The sequence below is a fragment of the Cinclus cinclus genome, chromosome 31, assembly GCF_963662255.1.
Source record: "Cinclus cinclus chromosome 31, bCinCin1.1, whole genome shotgun sequence".
Taxonomy (NCBI): Eukaryota; Metazoa; Chordata; class Aves; order Passeriformes; family Cinclidae; genus Cinclus; species Cinclus cinclus.
Window position 1 is genome coordinate 2,834,603 of NC_085076.1, and position 21,164 is coordinate 2,855,766.

The 21,164-nt window shown below is 66.7% G+C and overlaps 3 protein-coding genes across 6 annotated transcripts; 2 read left to right on the top strand and 1 right to left on the bottom strand.

Moving 5' to 3' along the window:
* The first annotated feature begins 581 nt into the window (after positions 1–581).
* On the top strand, positions 582–12,267 carry ARHGEF2 (Rho/Rac guanine nucleotide exchange factor 2). 4 transcript variants are annotated; one of them, XM_062511296.1, is made up of 22 exons: positions 582–707; positions 5,131–5,281; positions 6,589–6,656; positions 6,746–6,809; positions 7,002–7,131; positions 7,211–7,320; positions 7,399–7,545; positions 7,848–8,098; positions 8,281–8,406; positions 8,674–8,791; positions 8,876–9,133; positions 9,343–9,419; positions 9,502–9,671; positions 9,839–9,906; positions 10,134–10,322; positions 10,486–10,587; positions 10,673–10,737; positions 10,823–10,864; positions 10,966–11,016; positions 11,251–11,643; positions 11,787–11,973; positions 12,069–12,267. In XM_062511296.1, exons 1-22 carry the CDS (start codon positions 660–662, stop codon positions 12,143–12,145), a joined length of 2,892 nt encoding a protein of 963 aa, XP_062367280.1. In that variant the 5' UTR covers positions 582–659; the 3' UTR covers positions 12,146–12,267. The 4 variants fall into 4 exon arrangements, with proteins under 4 accessions (XP_062367280.1, XP_062367281.1, XP_062367278.1 ...); XM_062511297.1 differs by lacking the exon at positions 582–707 and adding an exon at positions 2,701–2,736; XM_062511294.1 differs by lacking the exon at positions 582–707 and having other exon boundaries at positions 4,892–5,281.
* A 661-nt stretch (positions 12,268–12,928) lies between these two features.
* On the top strand, positions 12,929–17,585 carry ANKRD35 (ankyrin repeat domain 35). The gene is made up of 12 exons (XM_062511642.1): positions 12,929–12,967; positions 13,753–13,883; positions 13,963–14,051; positions 14,207–14,271; positions 14,562–14,619; positions 14,708–14,778; positions 14,855–14,961; positions 15,150–15,307; positions 15,433–16,658; positions 17,150–17,239; positions 17,335–17,400; positions 17,508–17,585. Exons 1-12 carry the CDS (start codon positions 12,929–12,931, stop codon positions 17,583–17,585), a joined length of 2,178 nt encoding a protein of 725 aa, XP_062367626.1.
* A 174-nt stretch (positions 17,586–17,759) lies between these two features.
* Positions 17,760–19,664, bottom strand: NUDT17 (nudix hydrolase 17). The gene is made up of 8 exons (XM_062511675.1): positions 19,593–19,664; positions 19,153–19,275; positions 18,886–19,057; positions 18,755–18,780; positions 18,580–18,672; positions 18,394–18,492; positions 18,031–18,215; positions 17,760–17,925 (listed from the first exon to the last, which is right to left on the bottom strand). Exons 1-8 carry the CDS (start codon positions 19,662–19,664, stop codon positions 17,760–17,762), a joined length of 936 nt encoding a protein of 311 aa, XP_062367659.1.
* Between the last annotated feature and the right edge of the window lie 1,500 nt (positions 19,665–21,164).

The window sequence follows — 21,164 nt, forward strand, 5'->3', positions numbered from 1 at the left end:
GATGCTGGGCGCGATCCGAGCTGACTCCGGGGGCCGATTCCAAGGGACACTGGGGGGTGATCCGGGATGTCTCTGGGGACCGATCCCAAGGGATGCCGGGCTGTGATCTGGGGTGGCTGCAGCGGCTGATCCCTTGGGATACTGGGACACAGATCCCTTGGGATACTGGGACAGAGATCCCTTGGGGTACTGGGATACATCCTTCGGGATGCAGGGATACTGGGATACAGATCCCCCGGGATACTGGGACACATTCTTGGGGATGCTGCGGGGTGAGGACCAGAGCTGGGCTGAGTCCAGAGTCTGATCCCTTTGGATGCTGATCCCGATCCCGGGGATGCTGATCCCGATCCCGGGGATGCTGATCCCGATCCCGGGGTGACTCCGGGGTGCCGATCCCGCGGGTGCCGGTTCCCGGGAGCCCGATCCCGGCTGGATCCCGGTGTTCTCGGCCGGCCCCGGGGACCCCGCGCGAACAAAGGCCCCGCGGGCAGCACGAGGCCGGGGGGCGGCGCGATCCGCCCCCGGGAGGGCGGGACGAGAGAGACCGGGCAGGGACCGGGAGCACCGGGAGGGACCGGGAAAGAGCCGGGAAAGAGCCGGGTGGCACCGGGAAGGGCCGGGAACGCCGGGAGGGAGCCGGGAGCGCTCCCTGGATTATGTCCCGTATCGAGTCGCTGTCGCGAGCCAGGAGCGATCGCGCCAAGGTGGGTCCCGGGGTGCGCAGCAGCCCCCCCCCCCCCAAGCGGGGTCTCCCTCTCTTCCAGCCCGTCTTGGGGTCTCTTCCCTCCCTGCTCCTGTTTGGGAGAGGGGCAGGGAGGGGGTCACCCCATCCCTCACCCTGACTTGGGGGGCTCTGCCCTTCCCCAGGCGGATTTGGGGATTTTTGGGGGGCACGGGGTGATGCTCGGGGGGTGGGGGTGCTGCGCGTTTCGGGGATCCCGATCCAAGGCGGGGGAGGGCGGGGAGGGGGCGAGGGCCCCCCCGGCTGCTCCCCATCGTGCATGGAGGGGGGGCGGGGGGCTGGCTGAAACAAGGACCCCCTTGCCCGCACCTCCCCCCGCAGCTCCGGGGACCCCCTCGTGTGTCCCCCAAGTTCTCCGCCTCCCCAAACTTCACCCGGACTCTTCCTCATCCTCCTCTCCGGGGTCGAAGCTTTGGGTGACGCGAGGATGAGGATGAGGATGAGGATGAGGATGAGGATGAGGAAGTCGCCTTCCCCTCCTGCCTGGCGGGGGAAGAAGTTTTAGGGACACCTCCCCTTCCCCCCTCACCCCAAATTTATGGCTTTCCGTGGATATAAAGCCCAGCTGGAGGTTCGGGGATGGGGAAACTGAGGCACGGGGAGCTCCGGGAGCGCGTCCGCGGCTCCGACCCCCGTGACCGGGGGGAGCGGGGGGGCCCGAGCATGTGGCAATGCCGGCGTGGCGAAACGCCGGCCGGGGGGGCTCGGGGGGGCCCCGCGGGGCTTTGCGTGCCCGCCGTGCTGCGGGGTGGGGGACAACGCTTTGTGCCCCCCCTCCCGGGACCACAGTTTACCCCAAAAGGGAGATTTTTTTTTTTTTTTGGGGGGGGGGGGGTCCCCCCGTAGCCGCTGCTCCCCCCGCGCGGTGGATGCACTGAGTTGGTCAAGCCTGAGCCCTGCGGGCAGCGGGGGGGTTTAGGGGTACCCCCACCTCGGAGAGGGGTTTGGGGGGTCAGGGGGCGGTTTAGGGGGGGCTGGGGGGCGGTTTTGTGGAAGGGGGAAGTGGTTTTTCCCCCCCCCCCCCACCCGCGCCGCCAGGGGGGAAATGGTGGTTTTTTGTTTAAAGAAAGTTTCGTCCGAGACATTTTGGCCCCACCCAGGGCCGGGGGGGGGAAGCCGGGGTGACCCCCCCCCGAGGAGGGGGCGGCTCCCAGGGGATCCCCAAAGGCAGCGGGACCCCACAGCCCCCGGCTGGGAGGGGACGTGTGGGGACCTCCCCCCTGCTTTACGGGGGATCCCCACCTGCCCTTGAGGGGGGAGTCCTGGGTGAGGCCCCCCCGCCATCCTCGGAGCCCCCCAAAACAACAAAAGGGGGGGGGGGGGGTCCCGCTATCCCAGATCTCCCCTCCGCAGCTGCGCCCCTAAATCCACCCCTAAATCCGGGGGCTTCAAACCTCCGAGGGGGCAAATTTGGGGTTGAGGGGGCCTGGGGGTGTCACCCCGGATTTTTTTTGGGGGAGAGGGGGAACTGCTGGCAGTCCCCCCGTGGTTCCCGTCCCGGCCCAGCGGGGTCTTTGTTGCCTCGGCCGTGGCTTTGTTCGCCGCCGGGGTGGCAGGAGGGGGGGGGGCTGTCCCAAAGAAAGGGGGGACCGACCCCAAAAAGGGGGATTTACCCCCAAAAACGAGAGGGCTCTTCCCCCAGCAGCTCCGTGACGCCGTTTCGGGGTTCAGCTCCATCAAACCTCTGTGGGTTTTGGGGCGGGGGCTCCCCCCTCTTGACAACCGATGCTGCTTTTAGGGTGAGGTGGCCCCGAGGTGTCCGACAGCACCCCAAAAACTCCTCCCCAACTCCACGCCGAGTTTTGGGGCACGGAGGGGGCCCCGGGCCGGAACAGGAACCCAAAAAAAAAAAGCAAAACACAAAAAACCCGTCTCTATTTAAAGCACTGAAACTTCCTCCGCCCCCAGCGGTGGCGGGGGGGGGGGGGGGCTCGGAAGAGCGGGGACCCCAAAATTCCCCGCACGGAGCAGCCGCGTGTCCCGGCACCCCGGTTTGTGCGGGGGGGGTCGGGGCTCGGGGGGGGGCGCTGGGGTTGGGGGGGGTCTTTGTGTTGGGGTCGGAACCGATCGGGGGTTTTGGGAGGCGCGGGAGGGGCGCGACCGCTGTTTCACCCCCCCCCCCCCATCCAATCTTCTCCCCGGGGTTTTTTAGGGTTTCGTGTCTCCCCGGGTGAACCCCAAACCTGCGCTGCTTTCTTGCAGACGGCCGAGGGGGTGCGCGACCCCCCCCCCCTCCCTTAAATTGTCCCTGGGTGATTCTCGGGGTTTTGTTGGTTTGTTTTTTTTTTTTTTTTTTTGGGGGGGGGGGTGGGGGCTGCACGGGTTACGCGGGTGTGCCCCCTCCCACCCCCCCGATTTGGGTTTTGTCCGGGGGGTCCCGATGGAGACCCCCAGGCTGAGGGGGGGGGGGGGTCCAGGACCGGGCGGGGACCGTGCGGGGGGGGCAGGAAGCGACCGCGGCTCCCGCCTTTGTCTGGAGAGGTTCGGTTTCCTTCGGGGCGGGGGGGGGGGGCGAAAAAAAAGGGAGGAAAACACGGAAATCGGGCAACGGAGAAAAGCGGGGAAAGAGGGGAGAAAAGTCATGGGGAGGCGAAGGAAGAAAAACGGTCCAAAAAAAAAAAAAAGAGAGAAAAAGTGGAGGGGAAAAAGCGAAGAGAAAAGGAAAATGGGATGTAAAAAAAGGGAAAATAAATAGGGGGAAGGAGGGGAAGCAGGAAAAAAAGGGGGGGGGGGAAGAAGTGAAGAAGGAAAATAGGTTAAAAAGGAAAATGGAGTAAAAAGGGGAAAATAAGTGTAATAAAGGGAAAAGAGTAAAAAAGAGGGAAGGCGGTAAGAAAAGGGGGAAGGATAAAAGAGGGAAGAAAATCGGGGGCGGAAAATGAAAGAAAAGCAGAAAGATAAAGGAAAGAAAGTGGAGGGAAGGAAAGGGGAAAAAATAGGGGGGAAAGGGAGGAAAGAATAAAGGGAAAGCAAAGAGAAAAGCAAAAAGAAAAAAAATGAAAGAAAAAGAAAGGAAAGCAAATAAAGGGAGGTGGTAAAAAAAAAAAAAAAAAAGAAAAGAAAAGAAAAGAAAAGAAAAGAAAGAAAAGAAACGGGCAAAAAAAAACCCGGACGAAAATAAAAGAAAAATAAACAAAACAGGGGGAGCGAAGGGAAAATCAAAGGAAAACAAACAAGCGGGCGGGAACAATCGCGCGCGGGGCGGATGTCGCGGCCGATGTCGCGGCCGGAGGCGCCACCGGGGCCGGGGGGGGGCCGGGGCTCGGGGGGTCCGGGATGTGCTGCTGCTCCTGCGCCCCGTTCCCGGCGGAGGGGGAGGCGGAGGGACCCCTGAGCCGAGAGCGGGTGAGCCCCCCGCGCCCCCCGGCCGGGCCTGGGGACACTGGGGTGACACTGGGGTGACACTGGGGTGACGCTGGGGTGACACTGGGGTGACGCTGGGGTCCCCGTCCCGCTCAGTGGGGTCCCACTGGTGTCTCGTGGGGTCTCACTCCTGCTCCGGGGGGTCTCTCTGGTGCCCATGGGGTCTCGCTCCTGCCCCTCTGCTCTTCCTCTCCCCCCACCCTCCAGGCTCCCCCCGGGGGTCGCTCAGCCTCTCCCCTCGCCTTCCCCTCGGGAGCCGGGACAGACGGCGGGACCCCCCCCCTCCCCCCCCCCTTTGGCCTCGGGGACTGGGAAGGGGAACTGAGGGGGTCCCGCTGTTTTTTTGGGGGGGTGGTCTTGGTTGTCACCCCAAAAGCCCCGACCCGCCGGGCTCAGCCCCGGTGCCAGGCACGGCCGGGCCCGCGGGGGTGGCGAGGGGGGGGCACAAAGGCTCCTCTGTGCCCGTGGGGGCGCGGGGGGGTCCGAGGCGACCGCGGGGGACGCTCGGGGTGACACCGACTCGCTCCCAAACCCAAACCGACCCCTTCAAACCATCCCCGTGGGGGCTCAGCCGGCTCCCGACCCCTCTTTTTTCGGGGTTGGGAGGGGGGGGAAGCGTGAAATCCCCCAGTTTGGCTAAAAATAGGAGCTTGGGTGGGGGGCGCAGGACGATGTCCCCAACCCCCCCACGGGGCAGCGTCACCCCCGGCTGCGCCCCCGCACCCCGTCCCCATTGGGGCTGGCACCGGGGGGGCCGTGCCGGGGCGGGGGGGGGGATCTCTCCCGCAGCCTCCGGTTGCCGTGGAGACGGGATGCTGGGAAGCGGGAGCGAACGCAGGGAGCGGGGTGCTCTCTCCCCGTGCTCGGGGCTCCCCACCGAGCCCTCGGGCGAGCGGCAGCTCCCGCAGCCCGCACGGATCCCCGCGGCCATGAGCCGCGTCCCGAGGCCGGCGGGGTCGGGGGCGGCGGGGCGGCCGAGGTGCCGCAGCCCCGTCAGGCGTCCGGTGCCGCTGTCCGGGCAGGGCAAGGACAAGGAGAGGATGAAGGAGGGCAAGGAGAAGGACGCGCGTTACACCAACGGGCACCTCTTCACCACCATCTCCGTGTCCGGCATGACCATGTGCTTCGCCTGCAACAAGAGCATCACGGCCAAGGAAGCGCTCGTGTGTCCCAGTGAGTGCCGGGGGGGATCGGGGGGGGGGGGGGGGGGAGGTGTTCCAGGTGGATGTGCCCGGGCTGGGGCACCAGGAGGGGTTTGCCAAGGGGGATTTGCCAGGGGGGGATGTGGCGGGGCAGGATTGCCACGGTGGCATTGCCGGGGTGGCATTGCCAGGGTGGCTTTTCCAGGGACAGAATTGCCACGGTGGCTTTGCCAGGGTGGCATTGCCAGGGTGGCTTTTCCAGGGACAGAATTGCCACGGTGGCATTGCCGGGGTGGCATTGCCAGGGTGGCTTTTCCAGGGACAGAATTGCCACGGTGGCTTTGCTGCAGTGGCTTTGCCAGGGTGGCTTTGCCAGGGTGGCTTTTCCAGGGACAGAATTGCCACGGTGGCTTTGCCGCAGTGGTTTTTTTGGGATGGCTCTTCCAGGTTGTTTTTTCCATCAGGGTTTTGCCAGGTTGGCAGGGCTGGGGTTGGTACAGTGGGGTGGCTATTCCAGGTTGGCTCTGCCAGGACAGAATTGCCAGGGTGGCTTTTCCAGGGTGAGATTTCCAGGGTGGCTTTGCTGCAGTGGCTTTACCAGGGTGGAATTGCCAGGTTGGCTTTGCTGGAATGGAATTGCCAGGATGGATTTGCTGGGGTGACCTTCTCATGGTGGCTTTGCCAGGATGACATTTCTGTGGTGGCTCAGCCGGGGTGGCTTTGCCGCAGTGACTTTTCAAGTGTGGAGTTGCCAGGGTGGCTTTTTCTGGGGTGGCTTTTCCATGGCGGCTTTGCTGGGGTGGCTTTGCCGCAGTGGCTTTTCTGAGGAGGCTTTTTTTGGGATGACTTTTTTTGGGGTGGCTTTGCTGGGGCGGAATTGCTGGGGTGGCTTTGCCAGATTGGATTTGCCGCAGTGGCTTTGCCAGGGCGGCTTTTTTTGGGATGGCTTTTTTTGGGGTGGCCTTGCCAGGATGACTTTGCTGTGGTGGCTCTCCCAAGATGAATTTTCTGGGGTGGTTTTTTGCCCAGTGGCTTTGCCGCAGGGGAACCGCAGTGCCCAGTCCCAGAGCCCAGCTCCTCCTGGAGCAGGGGATGGTTTCTCTGCCCTGGCACATCCCGGCTCCCTGGCACTGGTGGCCCCGGGCTGGCGCGGTGCCCTCGGGGTTGGGGCAGCTGCTCCCTGGCAGCTGCAGCTCCGGCACTGCCGGGTGATCCGCATCCACCCGCATTCCCACCACATCTGCTCCCGTCGCTCTGCCGGGATCCGGGGGAGGAAGGCTGGCAGGAGAGTCCCCGTGGCCTCTCCGTCACCTCTGTCACCTCCCCGCGTCCCCCCAGCCTGCAACGTCACCATCCACAACCGCTGCAAGGACACCCTGCCCAACTGCACCAAGGTGAAGCAGAAGGTGAGCTGAGGGACTCACGGGGGTCTCGGGAATGGGGGATGTGGGAATTGGGGACACGCGAGGACAGTGACGCTTCCGCTCCCCCGCAGCAGCAGAAGGCGGCGCTGCTGAAGAACAGCTCAGCCCTGCAGTCGGTGTCCCTGCGCAACAAGAGTGAGTGGGGGGAGCTTCCCTTCCCTTCCCTTCCCTTCCCTTCCCTTCCCTTCCCTTCCCTTCCCTTCCCTTCCCTTCCCTTCCCTTCCCTTCCCTTCCCTTCCCTTCCCTTCCCTTCCCTTCCCTTCCCTTCACAGCCTGGGGGGGTGACAGGGGGGTCCCAGCACCGACCCCCTGGTGTCCCCTCCCCAGATGCCATCCGGGAGCGCCCCAATTCTGCCATCTACCCCTCGGAGAGCTTCCGGCAGACGCTGCTGGGGCCCCGCCGCGGCCGCCCCTCCTTGTCCCTATCCAAGAGCGTCTCCACCACCAACATCTCAGGGTAAGGGCAGGAAATGGGAGGGGCAGGGGGATCTGGGGGTGTCCCCAGTGTCCCCATCGTGTCCCACCCACTCCCCCAGGACATTCAACGATGACTCTCCCCTGGGCATCCGGCGGATCCTGTCCCAGTCCACGGATTCCCTCAACATGCGCAACCGGACGCTCTCGGTGGAGTCGCTGATCGACGAAGGTGGGGACACCACGGGAACACCATGGGGACACGGGGGAGGGACACGGGGACTCCACATCCCACTGATGTCACCTGCAGGCCCTGACGTCATCCTGAGCCAGCTGCTGAGCGATTTGGAGGCGGATGGGAAGGAGTTTGAGGCGGATTCCTGGAGTCTGGCCGTGGATAACAGCTTCCTGCAGCAGCACCGCATGGACGTCATGAAGCGGCAGGACGTCATCTACGGTGAGGGGACACGGGGACAGGGCATGGGACACGGGGATGGGGCAGGGGTAAAGACGTGGGGAATGTGAGGACAGAAAAGGGATATAGGGGTGAGGACACAGAGATGGGGGACATGGGGACACAGGAAGAAGTTGGAGAAGAAAGAATGGGGACGCAGGGACAGGGATGCAGTCATGAGGACACAGGGCCAGGTTGGGTGGCTGTCCCTGGGGTCCTGTCCCCGTCCCTGGGGCGTGCTGTCCCTGTCCCCTCTGTGCTGTCCCCATCCCTGTCCCCGTGGTGACCGCGCCGTGCCCCCGCAGAGCTGATGCAGACGGAGCTGCACCACGTGCGGACGCTGAAGATCATGGGCGCCCTGTTCCGCAGGGCGATGCTGGAGGAGCTGCAGCTGGACCCCGGCACCGTCCAGCGCATCTTCCCCTGCCTCGACGAGCTCAGCCACATCCACGAGCGCTTCCTGGCCCAGCTCCTGGAGCGGCGCCGGGAATCGCTGGCCCAGGACAGCAACAAGAACTTTGTCATCGACCGCCTCGGTGACATCCTCGTCACCCAGGTGGGCCGGGAGAACGGGGAATCAGGATACGAGGCGATGGGGGGATAAGGCACAGGGGGAATGAGGATTTTAGGAGGGGGATAGTAGGAGACCTGGGAGACGGAATGGGCTAGAAGGAAAGCGGGGTGCTTTGGGGGGGGGGATGCACTCACTGACGTCCCCTCGTCGTTCCCGATGTCCAGTTCTCGGGCCCGAGCGCGGAGCAGCTGCGCAAAGCCTACGCCGAGTTCTGCAGCAAGCACACCAAGGCGCTCAAGGAGTACAAGGACCTGCTGGCCCGGGACAAACGCTTCCAGCAGTTCATCCGGGTGGGCTTCGTGGTGACCCCGGGCTGGGGATCGGGGTCTCCATCCTCTGGAGGGACCCCCGGGATGGGGGTTGGGGTCCTCCTGCACTTTCCAGGCTTTGTGCCCCAGTGGAAAACCCTCCTCTCAACTCCGTGCCTCAGTTTCCCCAACTTGTGTCCCTTCCTCACTGAGCTCCGGGGGGGTCACTGATGGAGAGGGGTCCGTGCTGATGGGGGTCTCTGGTTTGGGGGGTCCTTGCTGACGGTGTGTCCCCCTTCTCCCCCCCAGCGGGTGACACGGTCCCCCCTCCTCCGCCGCCACGGCGTCCCCGAGTGCATCCTGCTGGTGACGCAGCGCATCACCAAGTACCCGGTGCTCATCGAACGCATCCTCAAGAATTCCAAAGGTACCGGGGCGGGGCGGGGAAGGGGCCGGGAGCCGGGAATTCCAGGGCGGGGCCGCAGTTCCAGCTTCCCTCCCCTGCCCGCAGACAACGAGGGGGACTGCGCGGACCTGTCGCGGGCGCTGCGGCTGGTGAAGGAGCTGCTGTCGGCCGTGGACGAGGAGGTTCACGCGTGGGAGCTCCGCGGGCGCCTCTGGGACGTTTTCCGGCGGGTGGATCCCCGAGCCAAGGTGCCGCTGCTCTGGGACAGCCGCCCCGGCGCCTTCGGCAGGGATGAGCTGCTCCGCAGGAAGCTGGTGCACAGCGGGGGGATGCTTTGGAAAACGGCGGCCGGGCGCTTCAAAGGTGGGAATTGGGGGGATAAAAGGGGATTGGGGGACGCCCAGGGAGGAGGGGATGGGGATACTGTCATGGAAAGAGATAGGGGGTGCCCGTGGAGTAGGATGCTGGCAGAACTCTTCTTCTCCACGGTTGAATTTGGGGTCAGCCCTGGGACTCGGGGGGGATCATGGGGCTGAGCAAGTGAACCCCCCACTCACCCCGGTTCACCCCAGACGTCCTGGTGCTGCTGATGACGGACGTGCTGGTGTTCCTGCAAGAGAAGGATCAGAAATACACCTTCCCCATGCTGGTGAGCTGCCCCCTCCGCGCCCCGACCCTCACCAGGGCTCCAGGGCAGTGCTCCCCAATCCCACCGCTCCCCAATCCCCCAGGACAAGCCGGCTGTCATCTCCCTGCAAAACCTGATCGTGAGGGACATCGCCAACCAGGAGAAGGGGATGTTCCTCATCAGCGCGGCCCCGCCCGAGATGTACGAGGTGCACGCGGCCTCCCGGGACGACCGCAACCACTGGATGAAGGTCATCCAGCAGGCTGTGAGCCTGTGAGTGTCCCTGGGGACGTGGGGACGGCTGGGAACCCCCGGGATGTCTCGGGATCTCTTGGAATCTCTGGGGGGCCCCATGGTTACAGGGTGGGTGGGTGGTGGGCGCTTGGATTTTTGGGGGAGAAGGGGTCCTGGCTCTGACCCCCCCATCCTGGCCCTCCCAGCTGTCCAAGCCGCCAGGACTTTCCCCTGATTGAGACGGAGACTGAAGCGTCCTTGCGGAAGCTGAAAGGTGGGGGCCCATCCCTGTTCATCCCATTGATCCCATTGATCCCACTGATCCCATTGACCCCATTGATCCCATTGATCCCATTGATCCCATTGATCCCATCCCATTGATCCCATTGATTCCACTGATCCCATTGATCCCATTGATCCCATCCTATTGATCCCATTGATCCCATTGATCCCATTGATCCCATCCCCACTGACCCCCAATTCCCGCCGTCCCCTCTCCAGAGCGGATGGAGCAGCATGACCGTCAGATCGCGGCACTGCTGGAGGACAAGGTTGGGATTTTTGCGGACATGCTGGCACTGGGCAGCGGCTGCTCCGAGCCCCCCCCAGCCCCCCGTGGGACCCCCTTCCCTGGGGACCCCACCCGTGGCCCCCGCGGGGATGTGCTGCTGCACGACGCCATCCGGGAAGGTACGGGAGGACCAGGAAGGGGTGATTCGGGATGGGATGGGATGGGATGGGATGGGATGGGATGGGATGGGATGGGATGGGATGGGGTGATGGATACTTCAGGATGCTGCAGGATGAGGAAACTGAAGCAGTGGGAGGGGCTCACGCTGCCCGTCCCCCACAGTGGAGTGCCTGAAGGAGATTTTCACGGGATGCACCCGGGATCGGGACCAGAACCAGAACAACCCCCCCGAGGCCGAGAGCTGCCCCAGCCCCAGTGCCAGCAGTAAGGGGGGGGCGGGGGGGACGGGGGTGCTGGGTTGGGGGGACCCCCGGGACCCCCTTGGGGCTCACCCAGCCTTCCCCTGCAGACGGCCACTCCGGCAGCATCAACGGCTCCTTGGAATTCCGGGCAGATCCGGACGCTGGGCAGAGGGTGAGTTGGGGGAGGGGGCTCAGGGGGACAGTTGGGACCCCCAGCCTACACTGGGACCCTCAGTGTCACTGCACTCTCTCCACAGGACGGGAATGGGAACCAGGTCCCACCGAGGGGATGTCAGGAGGTGAGGAAAGGGTTTTGGGGTAGGGGGGTGTGTGCCTCAGGGTCTCCCCTCCATGTGGCACTCGGGGTTCATCCCACCCCCTCAAATCCTGTCCCCCACAGGAGATCAACCAGCGCCTGGTGAACCTGTACGGGCTCCTGCTGCGGCTCCAGGTGGGACAAGGGGGACAGGGAGGGGGAGAGGGGACGAGGGGGTACCCCCTGCCCAAATCCATCCTGCTCCCAAACCCATTCCCGGTCCCCTTTCTCCCTTTTTGCCCCCGTTTGTCCCCTTTCCCGTTCCCCTTTCTTCTCATTCACCCCCGAGCCCTCCTTACCCGCATTCCCCCTTTTCCTCCACCTCCCCGTTCCCGTCCCCCCGATCCCCTGACCCCTCTGTCCCCGCAGGTCCAGCTGACCCATCAGGAGGTGCTGCTGGAGCTGCAGCTGCCGGAGGGGCTGCAGCGGCCGCGGCCCCGCCGGGGGTCCCAGCCGGCGGTGCCGGTGACCGGGAGCGCGGAGCCGGGTCCCGGGTCGGAGCTGGCGCTGCTGCAGAGGCAGCACGGGCTGGTGCAGGAGGAGCTGAGCCGCTGCCGGCAGCTGTGCCAGGAGCGGGCGCAGGAGGCGGCGGCGCTGGAGTCGCGGCTGCGGGACAGCGAGCGGGAGCGGTCGCGGCTGGAGCGGGAGCTGCAGGAGGCGCGGGGGGCACCGGCGGGGCCGCGGGGCCGGAGGGCGGCGGAGCCCCGGCGCAGGAGCCTCCCGGCCGGGGATGCGCTGTACCTGAGCTTCACCCCCCCGCAGGTGGGCGCGGGGAGTACCGGGGGGTACCGGGGGTGGGAGGGCTTGGCACGTCCCGGGGGCAGCTGCGGGTGAGGGGTGGGGGTCGCTCGGGTTTCGGACCTGACCCAGCCCCCCCTCCCCTCCCCTCTGTTCCCACCCCTCAGCTCAGCCACGCCAGCCCCCCCGCCGGCCTCCCGTACCACCCCCCCGCCTTCCCCAGCCCCCGCGAGGAGCTGGAATTCCGCGGCGCCGATCCCGAGCGGCTGCGGGAGGGCGAGGACACCCTGGATGTGCTCCTGGAGGACGAGGGGGGCTTGGGAGTCCGCCACTCCCCCCCCGCCAGCCCCCGAGGTGGGTCCCCGTTTTGGGGAGGGGGTAGGTGGGGGCAGATCCCATCCTGGGGTTCCGATTTTGTTCGGGAGGGTTAACGTGGAGTTTTTCCGTAGATTTCCTGAGGATGCAGGATATTCCCGAGGAGGCGGAGAACAGCCAGGAGCTGAAGGAGGGCGACGGGGACAGTTAGGGACCCCCGCAGCCCCCCCAGCACCCCACGATTCCCCCAGGACACGCCGGGGGCTGGATCCAGCTGTGGGGAGCGTTGGGAAAAGCGGGATGGGGACGCTGCTATTCCCACGGGAGCCTTATGGGAACGGGGGGGGGGGGGGGGGGTCCAGTCACCCCCTCCCCTACTCCAGCCCGGTGGGGCGGGGGTGACATCGTGTCCTTCCTCTTCCCGCTGGGATTTATTTATTTATTTGGATGTTTTTGGGGTGCGGGAGGTGGCCCCGGGGGGGGGAACCTCCCTCTCCTGGGTCAGCTGTGACAGTGACCCGACCCCCCCCCCTCCCCCGGTGTTGGGGGGCTGCCCAAGGGTGGGGCGGGGAGGGACGGAGTCCCCGCGGATTAACTGTAAAAACAAAGGACAAAAGAAATGAAAAATATAAAAAAACATTTGGAAAATCATGAAAATTAAGAGTTTGGATCCAAAATAAAGGGGGAGGGGTGGGGGTTGGGGGAAGCACCAGCGGGGGCGGGGGTGTCTCATCAGTGCGATGAGGGCGGGGGTCTCTGCCGGGGGGCGATGGGGCCGGGTTTGGGGCGCACCCGCAGGGCGGGGCCGTACCTGGGGAGGTGCCGGACCCGCCGGGCCAGGTGCGGGACCGGGCGCGGGGCGGGGACGGGCGGAGGACGCGGTCCCGGAGCGGCGGATCCCGGGGGTCCCGCAGCGAGGGGGGGATCGGGGGCCGAGGGCGGAAGGGGCGAGGGTCCGGAAGCTCCCGCGGCGGGGGTGGCGGGGGTCCCGGCCATGAGGAGGATGTTCTCCTGCTCCAGTTCGCAAGTGACGGTGAGTCCCGGGAGGGAACGGGGGGGCCGTGAGGCTGCGATCCCAGTCCCGATCCCATTCCCGATCCCAGCAGCAATCCCGATCCCAGCCCCGATCCCGATCCCATTCCCGATCCCAGCCCCGATCACGATCCCATTCCCGATCCCAGCTCGCTGCCGGCTGCGATCCCAAGACCGACCCCAATCCAGCCCCGACGCCACCCTCGATCCCAGCCGCAATTCCACTCCCAGCCCCGGTGCTGGTCCCGATCCTGGCTGCAATCTCTGTCCCAGCTCCATTCCAATCCCAATCCCAGTCGTGATCCTGGTCCCAATGCCCCATTCCCAGCCTCCATCCCAGATCCCAATCCTGACCCGAATCCAGCCCCCAGCCCTGGCCCCGCTGCAGGTCCCGCAGCCCATCCCTGCTCCAAATCCCAGTCCCGGTGCCCGTGCCCAGCCCCTGTTCCCAGTCCCCGTCCCTGGTCTCAACTCCAGTCCCCGGTGCCGGTGCCACCCCCGCCCGGTGCCACGCTGGAGCCCAGCCCGGCTCGGTGGCACTCGCCAAACCAGCCGGGCGGGCACAGGCCGGGACACGCTCCGGCCTCTCCGCCCCTCCCGGCTCCGCGGGGATCCGGGATCCCTCACGGGAAGCCTAAGGAGCAGGGAAACTGAGGCACGAGATGTGCGGGGTGAGGGGGGGGGGGGACACGACACACCACACTAGGGGTTCCCGTCCCGGGGTGGGGGTCCCTTCCTGGGTTTGGGGTCCTGTCCTGGATTTGGGGTCCCACCCCACCCCCGCAGATGGAGAGCTGGACGCGGCGGGACCAGAAGCTCCTGGACGCGGTGACACGCGGGGACGTGGCCCGGGTGGCCGCCCTGGCCGCCCGCAAGGCCGCTCGCCCCGCCAAGCTCAACGCCAGGGGACAATCCGCGTATGTGACCCCCGGGGGGGACACGGAGGGGTCTCACTGGGAGACCCGGGAGGAATCACGGCCACCTCTCGCCCCCCAGGCTCCACCTGGCCGCGGCCGAGGGTCTCACCGAGTGCCTGACGCTGCTGCTGGAGCACGGGGCCCCCATCAATGAGACGAATGATGACGGTAGGTGGGGACACCTGGGCACACCTTGGGGACACTCAGCCAGGTCCCTGTGTCTCCTCTGGAGGAGCCCAGACCTGCACCAGACACCCTGGGGAGTGTCCCCAAGGAGGGGGTGTCCCCTGGGGGTGTCCCCAGCCCCCGTCTGGTCCCCACAGGCAGCACTGCCCTGCACTTGGCCACCATCGCCTGCCAGCCCCAGTGCGTGAAGGTGCTGCTGCAGGTATGGAACGGGATGGGAACGGGATGGGAATGGGAACGGGATGGGAATGGGAACAGGAACGGAACGGGAACGGGAATTGCAATGGAATGGAGCTGGGTGTGAAAACAGGGATGGAGATCACGATACAGATAGGGTTAAGGACACTGATTGGGATGCAGAGGAGGAGGAGGATGGAGGTGGGGATGGGGATAAGGATGGGGACAAGGACAGGGATGAGGGTGGGAACAGGATTGGGAAGGGAGGGTCAGTGCTGTTCCCATCCCGGGGGTCCCTTCCCACTGTCCCCTCAGCACGGAGCCAACGAGCGCCACGTGGACGGACAGAACCGGACACCGCTGCACTGGGCCGGTGAGGGGGGGGACGCGGGGACACCCCGGGACCTGGGGGACACCAGACGTCCCCCAGAGCCCCTGCAGTGACACCGCCCCCCCTGCAGCCTCCTCGGGCTGCGCCTCCAGCGTCCTCCTGCTCTGCGACCACGAGGCCCCGCTGGATGTCCCCGACGCTGTGAGTGGGGACAGGGGGACAGCAGGAGGTGACGTGGGACAGCGAGGGTTGGTGGTCACCCCACGTGTCCCCCCAGCATGGCCAGACCCCCCTGATGCTGGCGGCGCAGGGGAACCACGCGGCCGTTTGTGCCCAGCTCCTGCGGCGCGGGGCCGAGCCCGGGCTGGCCGACAGGGACGGCAGGTGGGTGACAGGGGACTCTGGGGACACTGAGGTCCGTGGTGTCCCCAAGGGTGTCAGCGCTGCGGGGAAGGGACGGGGGTCACCCGTGTCACGGTGCCGACTTGCCACTATGCCCGTGTGCCACCCCCTGCCATTGTTCTCTGTCCCCTTGTGTCCCCGTGTCCCTCCGTGTCACCTCCCCGGCTCAGGACGGCGCTGGAGCTGGCGCTGGCTCACGGCAGCCTGGAAGTGGCCGAGCTGCTGCAGGGCCACAAGAGGGACAAGGACACTGGGAATGTCACCGGGAATGTCACCAGGAAGGCTCCGAGCTGTGCTCCCCGGAAGGTCTCGCACTGCGGGAGGAGAGGTGAGACCTCCTGGAGCTCCTCCCAAAAAAAGGAAAACTATGAGGAGAAATGGGAAAAAATGGGGGAAATTGGAAAAACATAGGGAAAAAATGGGAAAACGGGATTGTGTTTTTCCTTCCAGCAGAGAATGGTGCTCGACAGGTGGGAATCCAGGGTGAGGAGGAGGAGGAGGCTGAAGAGCAGCGGGACGGACGCGCTGCCCAGCAGCTGCGGGAGGAGATGGCGAGGAAGACTCTGGAATGCCGGCGGCTGGAGGAAGCCGCCGAGGGCACCCGGCGGCGGCTGCGGGAGCTCATGCGGCTCCTGCCGGGACGGGATGCGGGTGAGGATGAGGAGGATGAGGAGGATGACGGCGCCTGCCTGGAGCTCCTGGCCCGGCGCGTGGCGGAGCTGAGGAAGAGGACGAGGGATGAAGAGTGGTTAGGAGGACACGGCAGCGCCGAGGCTCCAGCGCTGATCCCGTTCCTGGCCTGGCTGCAAGAGGAGTGCTCCAAAATGCGGGAAGCGAAGGCCAGCGCCTTCTCCCGGGGCCAGGAGCTGCGCCGGGAAGCAGAGGATTCCCTCCGGGACGAGGCCGTGGGCCGGAGCGCGGCCGCCTGGGAACAGCTGGCGGCGGGACTGGAGCAGGCGCTGGACCGGCAGGACCAGATCCATGCCAGGATGCTCCAGGGATCCCAAATCCTCCTGGAAAAGCTCCGGCGGGAGCCGGCGGCAGCGGTGAACGGCACGGAGGCGGATTCGGGCGGGAAGAGCCGGGAGGAGATCCCGAGGGAGGACGGGAGGATGGAGAAGGAGCTGCTGGAACTGCGGGAGGGCAACGGGAAGCTGCTGGTGGAGCTGGCGCGGCTGGGCCGGGAGCGGGAGCGGCTGCAGCAGGAGCTGCGGGAGCTGCGGGATCCCGGGGCGCGGGACGAGGCGTGGCGGCTGCGCCGGGAGCTGCGGGCGCTGCGGGACGGGGTGGGCGAGCGGGTGCGGGAGGCGGGAGGTGACGCCGGGGCCGGAATTCTGCGGGACCTGCACCGGCGGCTGGACGCGCTGGTGCGGTCCCAGCACGAGGCCCTGCAGCTCATCACGGAGATGGAGGGAGAGCCCGGAGAAAGCGGCGGGGAGGGAGGGATACCGGGAGAGCTGGGAGCGGCCGTGGGCGGCGCCGGTGTCGCACCGGAGCCGCCGGGGTCGGAGCTGCAGCGGTGGCGGGGGGCGGCGGAGGCGGCGGAGGCGCGGGCGGCCGGGCGGGAGCGGGAGCTGCGGGAGCTGCGGGACACGGCGGAGGGGCTGGAGCGCAGCCTGGCAGCGCTGCGGGAACGGGCGGCTCGGCTGGAGCGCGCCTGCCGGGACAAGGACGGGAAGGTGAGGGACGGGCCGGGAACGGGGACGGGACCTTCCCAGAACCAGTCCCGCTCCCGTCATCCTCCTCCTCCTATCCTTGTCCCCATTGCCGACCCCTTCCCATCTTCCTCTTCCTCCCATATCCATCCCCTTGTCCTTCCCATCTCCATCCCCTCTCCAGCACTCTTCCCACCACCATCATCATCATCATCCCTTTGCCACCGTTGTTCCCATCATCATTTGCATCCCTGTCCCCATCCCATCCCATCCCATCCCATCCCATCCCATCCCATCCCATCCCATCCCATCCCATCCCAATATCCCTATATCCCTATATCCCTATATCCCTATATCCCTATATCCCTATATCCCTATATCCCTATATCCCTATATCCCCATCCTGTTCCATCTCCCAGCCCCGTCTGGGGGAACCCAGGGGGCTCTGGGGGGTGTTGGGAACAACCAACCGCTCACCAGTTCCCCAAATCTGCCCCGAATTTGCACCCCCCAAGCTGAAGCAGCTGCTGGTGGAGACCGAGAAACTCTCAGCCGAGGTTTTGGGGCTGCGAGGTCAGAGCGCCCGGCTCCAGCTGCAGCTGGAGGTGGGGACAACACCTGGTGTCACCCTTTGTAACCTCCTGCCACCCTGGGTCACCCAGTGTCACCCAGTGCCATCCTGCCTGTCCCCCCCCCCCAGGTCCAGGAGAAGCAGCACCGGGACACCGTGGCCGTGTACCGGAGCCACCTCCTCCAGGCTGCCCAGGTGGGACCCCCTGGCCCCGCCCGGGATCTCTGGAGGGTGGGGGCACAGTTTTGGGTGCCGGGCAGCCAGGTGGGATCTCGGGAAAAGCCGCACTCCCTCCTCCGCAGGGATTCATGGACGAAGGCGTGCACGCCGCGCTGCTGCGGATCCTGCGGGCCGAGGCGGGAGAGGGGCTGTGGCATTAAACTGGGAAACTGCGACCTGTGTCCAATTCCGCGTCCCAAACAGCTCGGGGCAGGGGCTGTGCCCTGCTCCGTTCCCCTGGAATCCGCCTGAAACCGCGGAAAGCGCCAGCCTGTTCGTGGGGTCTGCACGTCCCCGCTCCAGCACGGACTCGGATCCCGTGGGAAGTGTTTGATTTATTCCCGGTCCTCCCGGCCGGGCCCCGCCCGCCACCGCCCCAGCGCGAATTTGGTGCCGGTGCTGACGCGCTCCAGGTCGGGGCCGTGGGCCGGGGCCCGGCGCAGCAGGATCTCGGTGGGAATCTGAGAGCTTCGGGAGCCTCCAGCGCTCAGTTCCGTGATCCTGGGACAGGCAGCGGGGTCAGGGACGGGGCCACGGGGAGGCTGGACAGCCCCAGGTGTTCTCCAGCCTCGTGTCGCTGTCCCCACGGTGCCAGGAGCGGCTCACCCCACGGTGGCCGGCAGCTTTGCGGGAGATGATCCTGATCCCGGTCCTGATCCCGGTCCTGATCCCGGTCCTGATCCCGGTCCCGATTCCTCAGCTCCATCCTCGGTGGCAGCGATGGCTTCCAGGACCAGGGGCTCCAGCCAGGCCACAGCGCTGACCTCACATGGGCTCGGACACAGCCGGGCCTGGGCATGGACCCCCGTGGAGGGAGGGACCCCAACCTCGATAGGGACCCCCACCCATGGAGAGACCCCCACCCTCAGAGAGAACCCCATCTAGAGGGGCTGCAACACCAAGAGGGACCCTCTACCATAAGGGGACCCCCCCCACCCATGAAGGGGTCCCCTCAGAGGTGTCCCCCACCTGCAGCCCCTCGCGGGGCTCGGCCGAGCGCAGCCCCAGGTAGGTGACGATGTGGTGGCAGCGCGGTGGCCCCCAGCTCAGCGCGGGGGGGAACAGGGACTGCGGGGAGCGGGGGTGACCCGTGGGGCAGGGCGGACACCTGGGGGTGTCACCCCTGCCCAGCCCCGGGTGCGAGGGGGTCGTTACCTCCCAGAGGCCGAGCAGGCGCCACGAGAAGGTCCCGGGCTCCAGGTGCAGCCCCGTCTCCTCGGCCAGCTCCCGCAGCCCTGCGGCCACCAGCTGGGGGTCGGAGGTGTCAGGGGGCACCTGTGTCCCCGCACTCACCTGGGCACCCCCTGCCCTCCCCACCGTGTCACCTCACCTCTTCTCCCGGCTCCAAGTGCCCACCTGTGTGGGTCAGGGGACAGGGGTCAGGTGACCCCAAAACACCTGTCCCCACCTGAGTGAGGGGTCCGGGGTCCCAGAGCTCCTGTCCCCTGTCCCCGCGCTCACCTGGTGGCACCCAAACATTAGGGAAGTGGCGCAGGGCGGTGGCTCGGCGGGTCAGCAGGATGTGGCCGCAGGCGGCCTCCAGCAGCACGGCCACTGCTGCGGCCACCCCCGGCTGTCCCCCCCGCTCACCCGGCACGGCCCCTCCCAGCTTGGCGGGACAGAACGGGGGTCTCTGCGGGGACAGGGGACGTCAGGGGCGCGACGGCTTCCCTGAGGGGATGCGGTGGCTTCCGGGGAGACACGAGGGGCTGGTGGCCCCCAGCGCACCTTGAGGACGGTGACGGCGGAGCCGGGGAAGGGGACATCGGAGATGAGGAAGTGGCCGCGCTCCAGCCCGCAGCTCACCAGGGCCACGTCCGTGTGCGCCGGGCAGAACACGCCGGTGACACTCTGCGGGGACGCCGCTGTCACCGCACCGCGACGGCCACGACGCTTCAGTGGCCGCTCCCCCTCCCTTGCCCTGTCGTCGTCCCCCCATTGTCCCCGTAGTTCCCAGACCCCCCATTGCTCCCCATTGTCTCCCGGTCCTCCCCGGTGTCCCCTATTGTCCCCCGGTCCCCCTTCGTGCCCCCAATTCCCCGGTGTCCCCCGGTCCCCCAGATGTCCCCCGGTCCCCCCGGTCCCCCCCGGTCCCCCCGGCCCTCCAGATGTCCCCCGGTCCCCCAGATGTCCCCCGGTCCCCCAGGTGTCCCCCGGTGTTCCCGGACCTGTCCGAACGCCGCCGCCGCCCCCCCCGCCCTCCCGCGCCGCACGTGCACGAGCACGCGCGCGCTCGCCATGACGGGGGCGGGGCCCTTCCCGAAGGGGCGTGATTGGGGCGGGGCCTTCACAAAGGGGCGTGGCCACCGCCGCGCCGGTCATAGCGCCCCCTTGAAGGCCACCAGGAAAGGCCTCGCCCTCGGGCGGACACCGGAGACCGGGGACGGTTCTGTGTCCCCCGTGTCCTGTGTGTATCCATGTCCCGGTGTTCCCCGTGTCCTCTGTCCTGTGTGTATCCATATCCCGGTGTCCCCCGTGTCCTCTGTCCTGTGTGTATCCATGTCCCGGTGTCCCCCGTGTCCTTTGTCCTGTGTGTATCCGTGTCCCGGGGTCCCCCGTGTCCTCCGTGTATCCATATCCCGGTGTCCCCCGTGTCCTCTGTCCTGTGTGTATCCGTGTCCCGGTGTCCCCCGTGTCCCTTGTCCTGTGTGTATCCGTGTCCCGGTGTCCCCCGTGTCCTTTGTCCTGTGTGTATCCGTGTCCCGGTGTCCCCCGTGTCCCTTGTCCTGTGTGTATCCGTGTCCCGGTGTCCCCCGTGTCCCTTGTCCTGTGTGTATCCGTGTCCCGGTGTCCCCCGTGTCCTGTGCGTGTTCTTTGCGTCTCCGTGTCCTGTGTCCCCGTGTGTCCCGTACGTCCACGTCCCGTCTGTGTCCCCACGTGTCCGTGTCCTGTGTGTCTCCCAATGTCTCCTATGTGTGTCCATGCCCTCCGTGTTCCCCCACTAGGGACACTGTCACCTGCCGCGGGCTTGGCCACCCCCGGCGATGCTGCCACCCCTAAGGGACACGATCAACACTCGGGGGACACCGTTGTGTCCCCAAGGCTGTCCCCCTCGGTCCCGACACATGCCGCTCCAGGCGATGCCAGCAGGTGTCAGCCGTGCCCGCCCCCTCGGGACCCCCCGCCACCCCCCGAGCCTCGGGGCGTCCCCAGCGCCCTCCACCCCTGCGGGGTCCCCAGGGTCCCCTCAGCGCCCCGGAGCAGCCGGTGACACCTGGGGACCGGAGCCTGAGCGGCACGCGGGGGCAGCTCCGTGCGCCCAGTGTGTCCCAGTAACTCCCAGTAGCTCCCGGTCTCCACGCGATGGTGCGGGTGGCAGGTCTCCGCTCTGGGGACAGAAGGGGACAGAAGGGGACACTCGGGTGTGTGTCCCCAAACCTCACACGCGTGTGCCGGGGAGCTGCACGCGGGAGCGCGCACCGGCGGGGGGGGGGGTGTGTCACAGCCGTGCCCGCGCACACTCGCGTGCAAAACCACCCTCCCCCCCCCATCCCTCGGCAGTTAATGAGGATCATCTCATTAACGGGGATTAACGCCTATCTATAGGGTGGCGGCGGGGGGAGTCCCACGGCGGGGGCCGTGGAGTCCCGCGGGGGTCCCCGGTCCCGCCCCGGCCCCGCTCCGGCCGGTGCCCGGTCCCGGCCCGTTCCGGGGCGGAGCCGCTCGGGACCGAGCGGGGAGCGGAGCCGGTACCGAGCGCCGAGGGGTCGGGAGGGGCGGGGGTTGGGGGATGTTGGGGC

Coding starts and splice junctions, on each gene's coding strand:
- NUDT17 (XM_062511675.1), bottom strand. CDS start 19,664: ATGGCGAGCGCGCGCGTGCTCGTGCACGTGCGGCGCGGGAGGGCGGGG. Junction 18,673..18,754: donor ACTTGGAGCCGGGAGAAGAG/GTGAGGTGACAC, acceptor TCCGACCCCCAG/CTGGTGGCCGCAGGGCTGCG. Junction 18,493..18,579: donor GCCTGCTCGGCCTCTGGGAG/GTAACGACCCCC, acceptor CGCTCCCCGCAG/TCCCTGTTCCCCCCCGCGCT.
- ARHGEF2 (XM_062511294.1), top strand. CDS start 4,921: ATGCTGGGAAGCGGGAGCGAACGCAGGGAGCGGGGTGCTCTCTCCCCG. Junction 6,657..6,745: donor GCACCAAGGTGAAGCAGAAG/GTGAGCTGAGGG, acceptor GCTCCCCCGCAG/CAGCAGAAGGCGGCGCTGCT. Junction 10,323..10,485: donor GCACGACGCCATCCGGGAAG/GTACGGGAGGAC, acceptor CGTCCCCCACAG/TGGAGTGCCTGAAGGAGATT.
- ANKRD35 (XM_062511642.1), top strand. CDS start 12,929: ATGAGGAGGATGTTCTCCTGCTCCAGTTCGCAAGTGACG. Junction 14,962..15,149: donor CTGGCCGACAGGGACGGCAG/GTGGGTGACAGG, acceptor TCCCCGGCTCAG/GACGGCGCTGGAGCTGGCGC. Junction 15,308..15,432: donor CTCGCACTGCGGGAGGAGAG/GTGAGACCTCCT, acceptor TCCTTCCAGCAG/AGAATGGTGCTCGACAGGTG.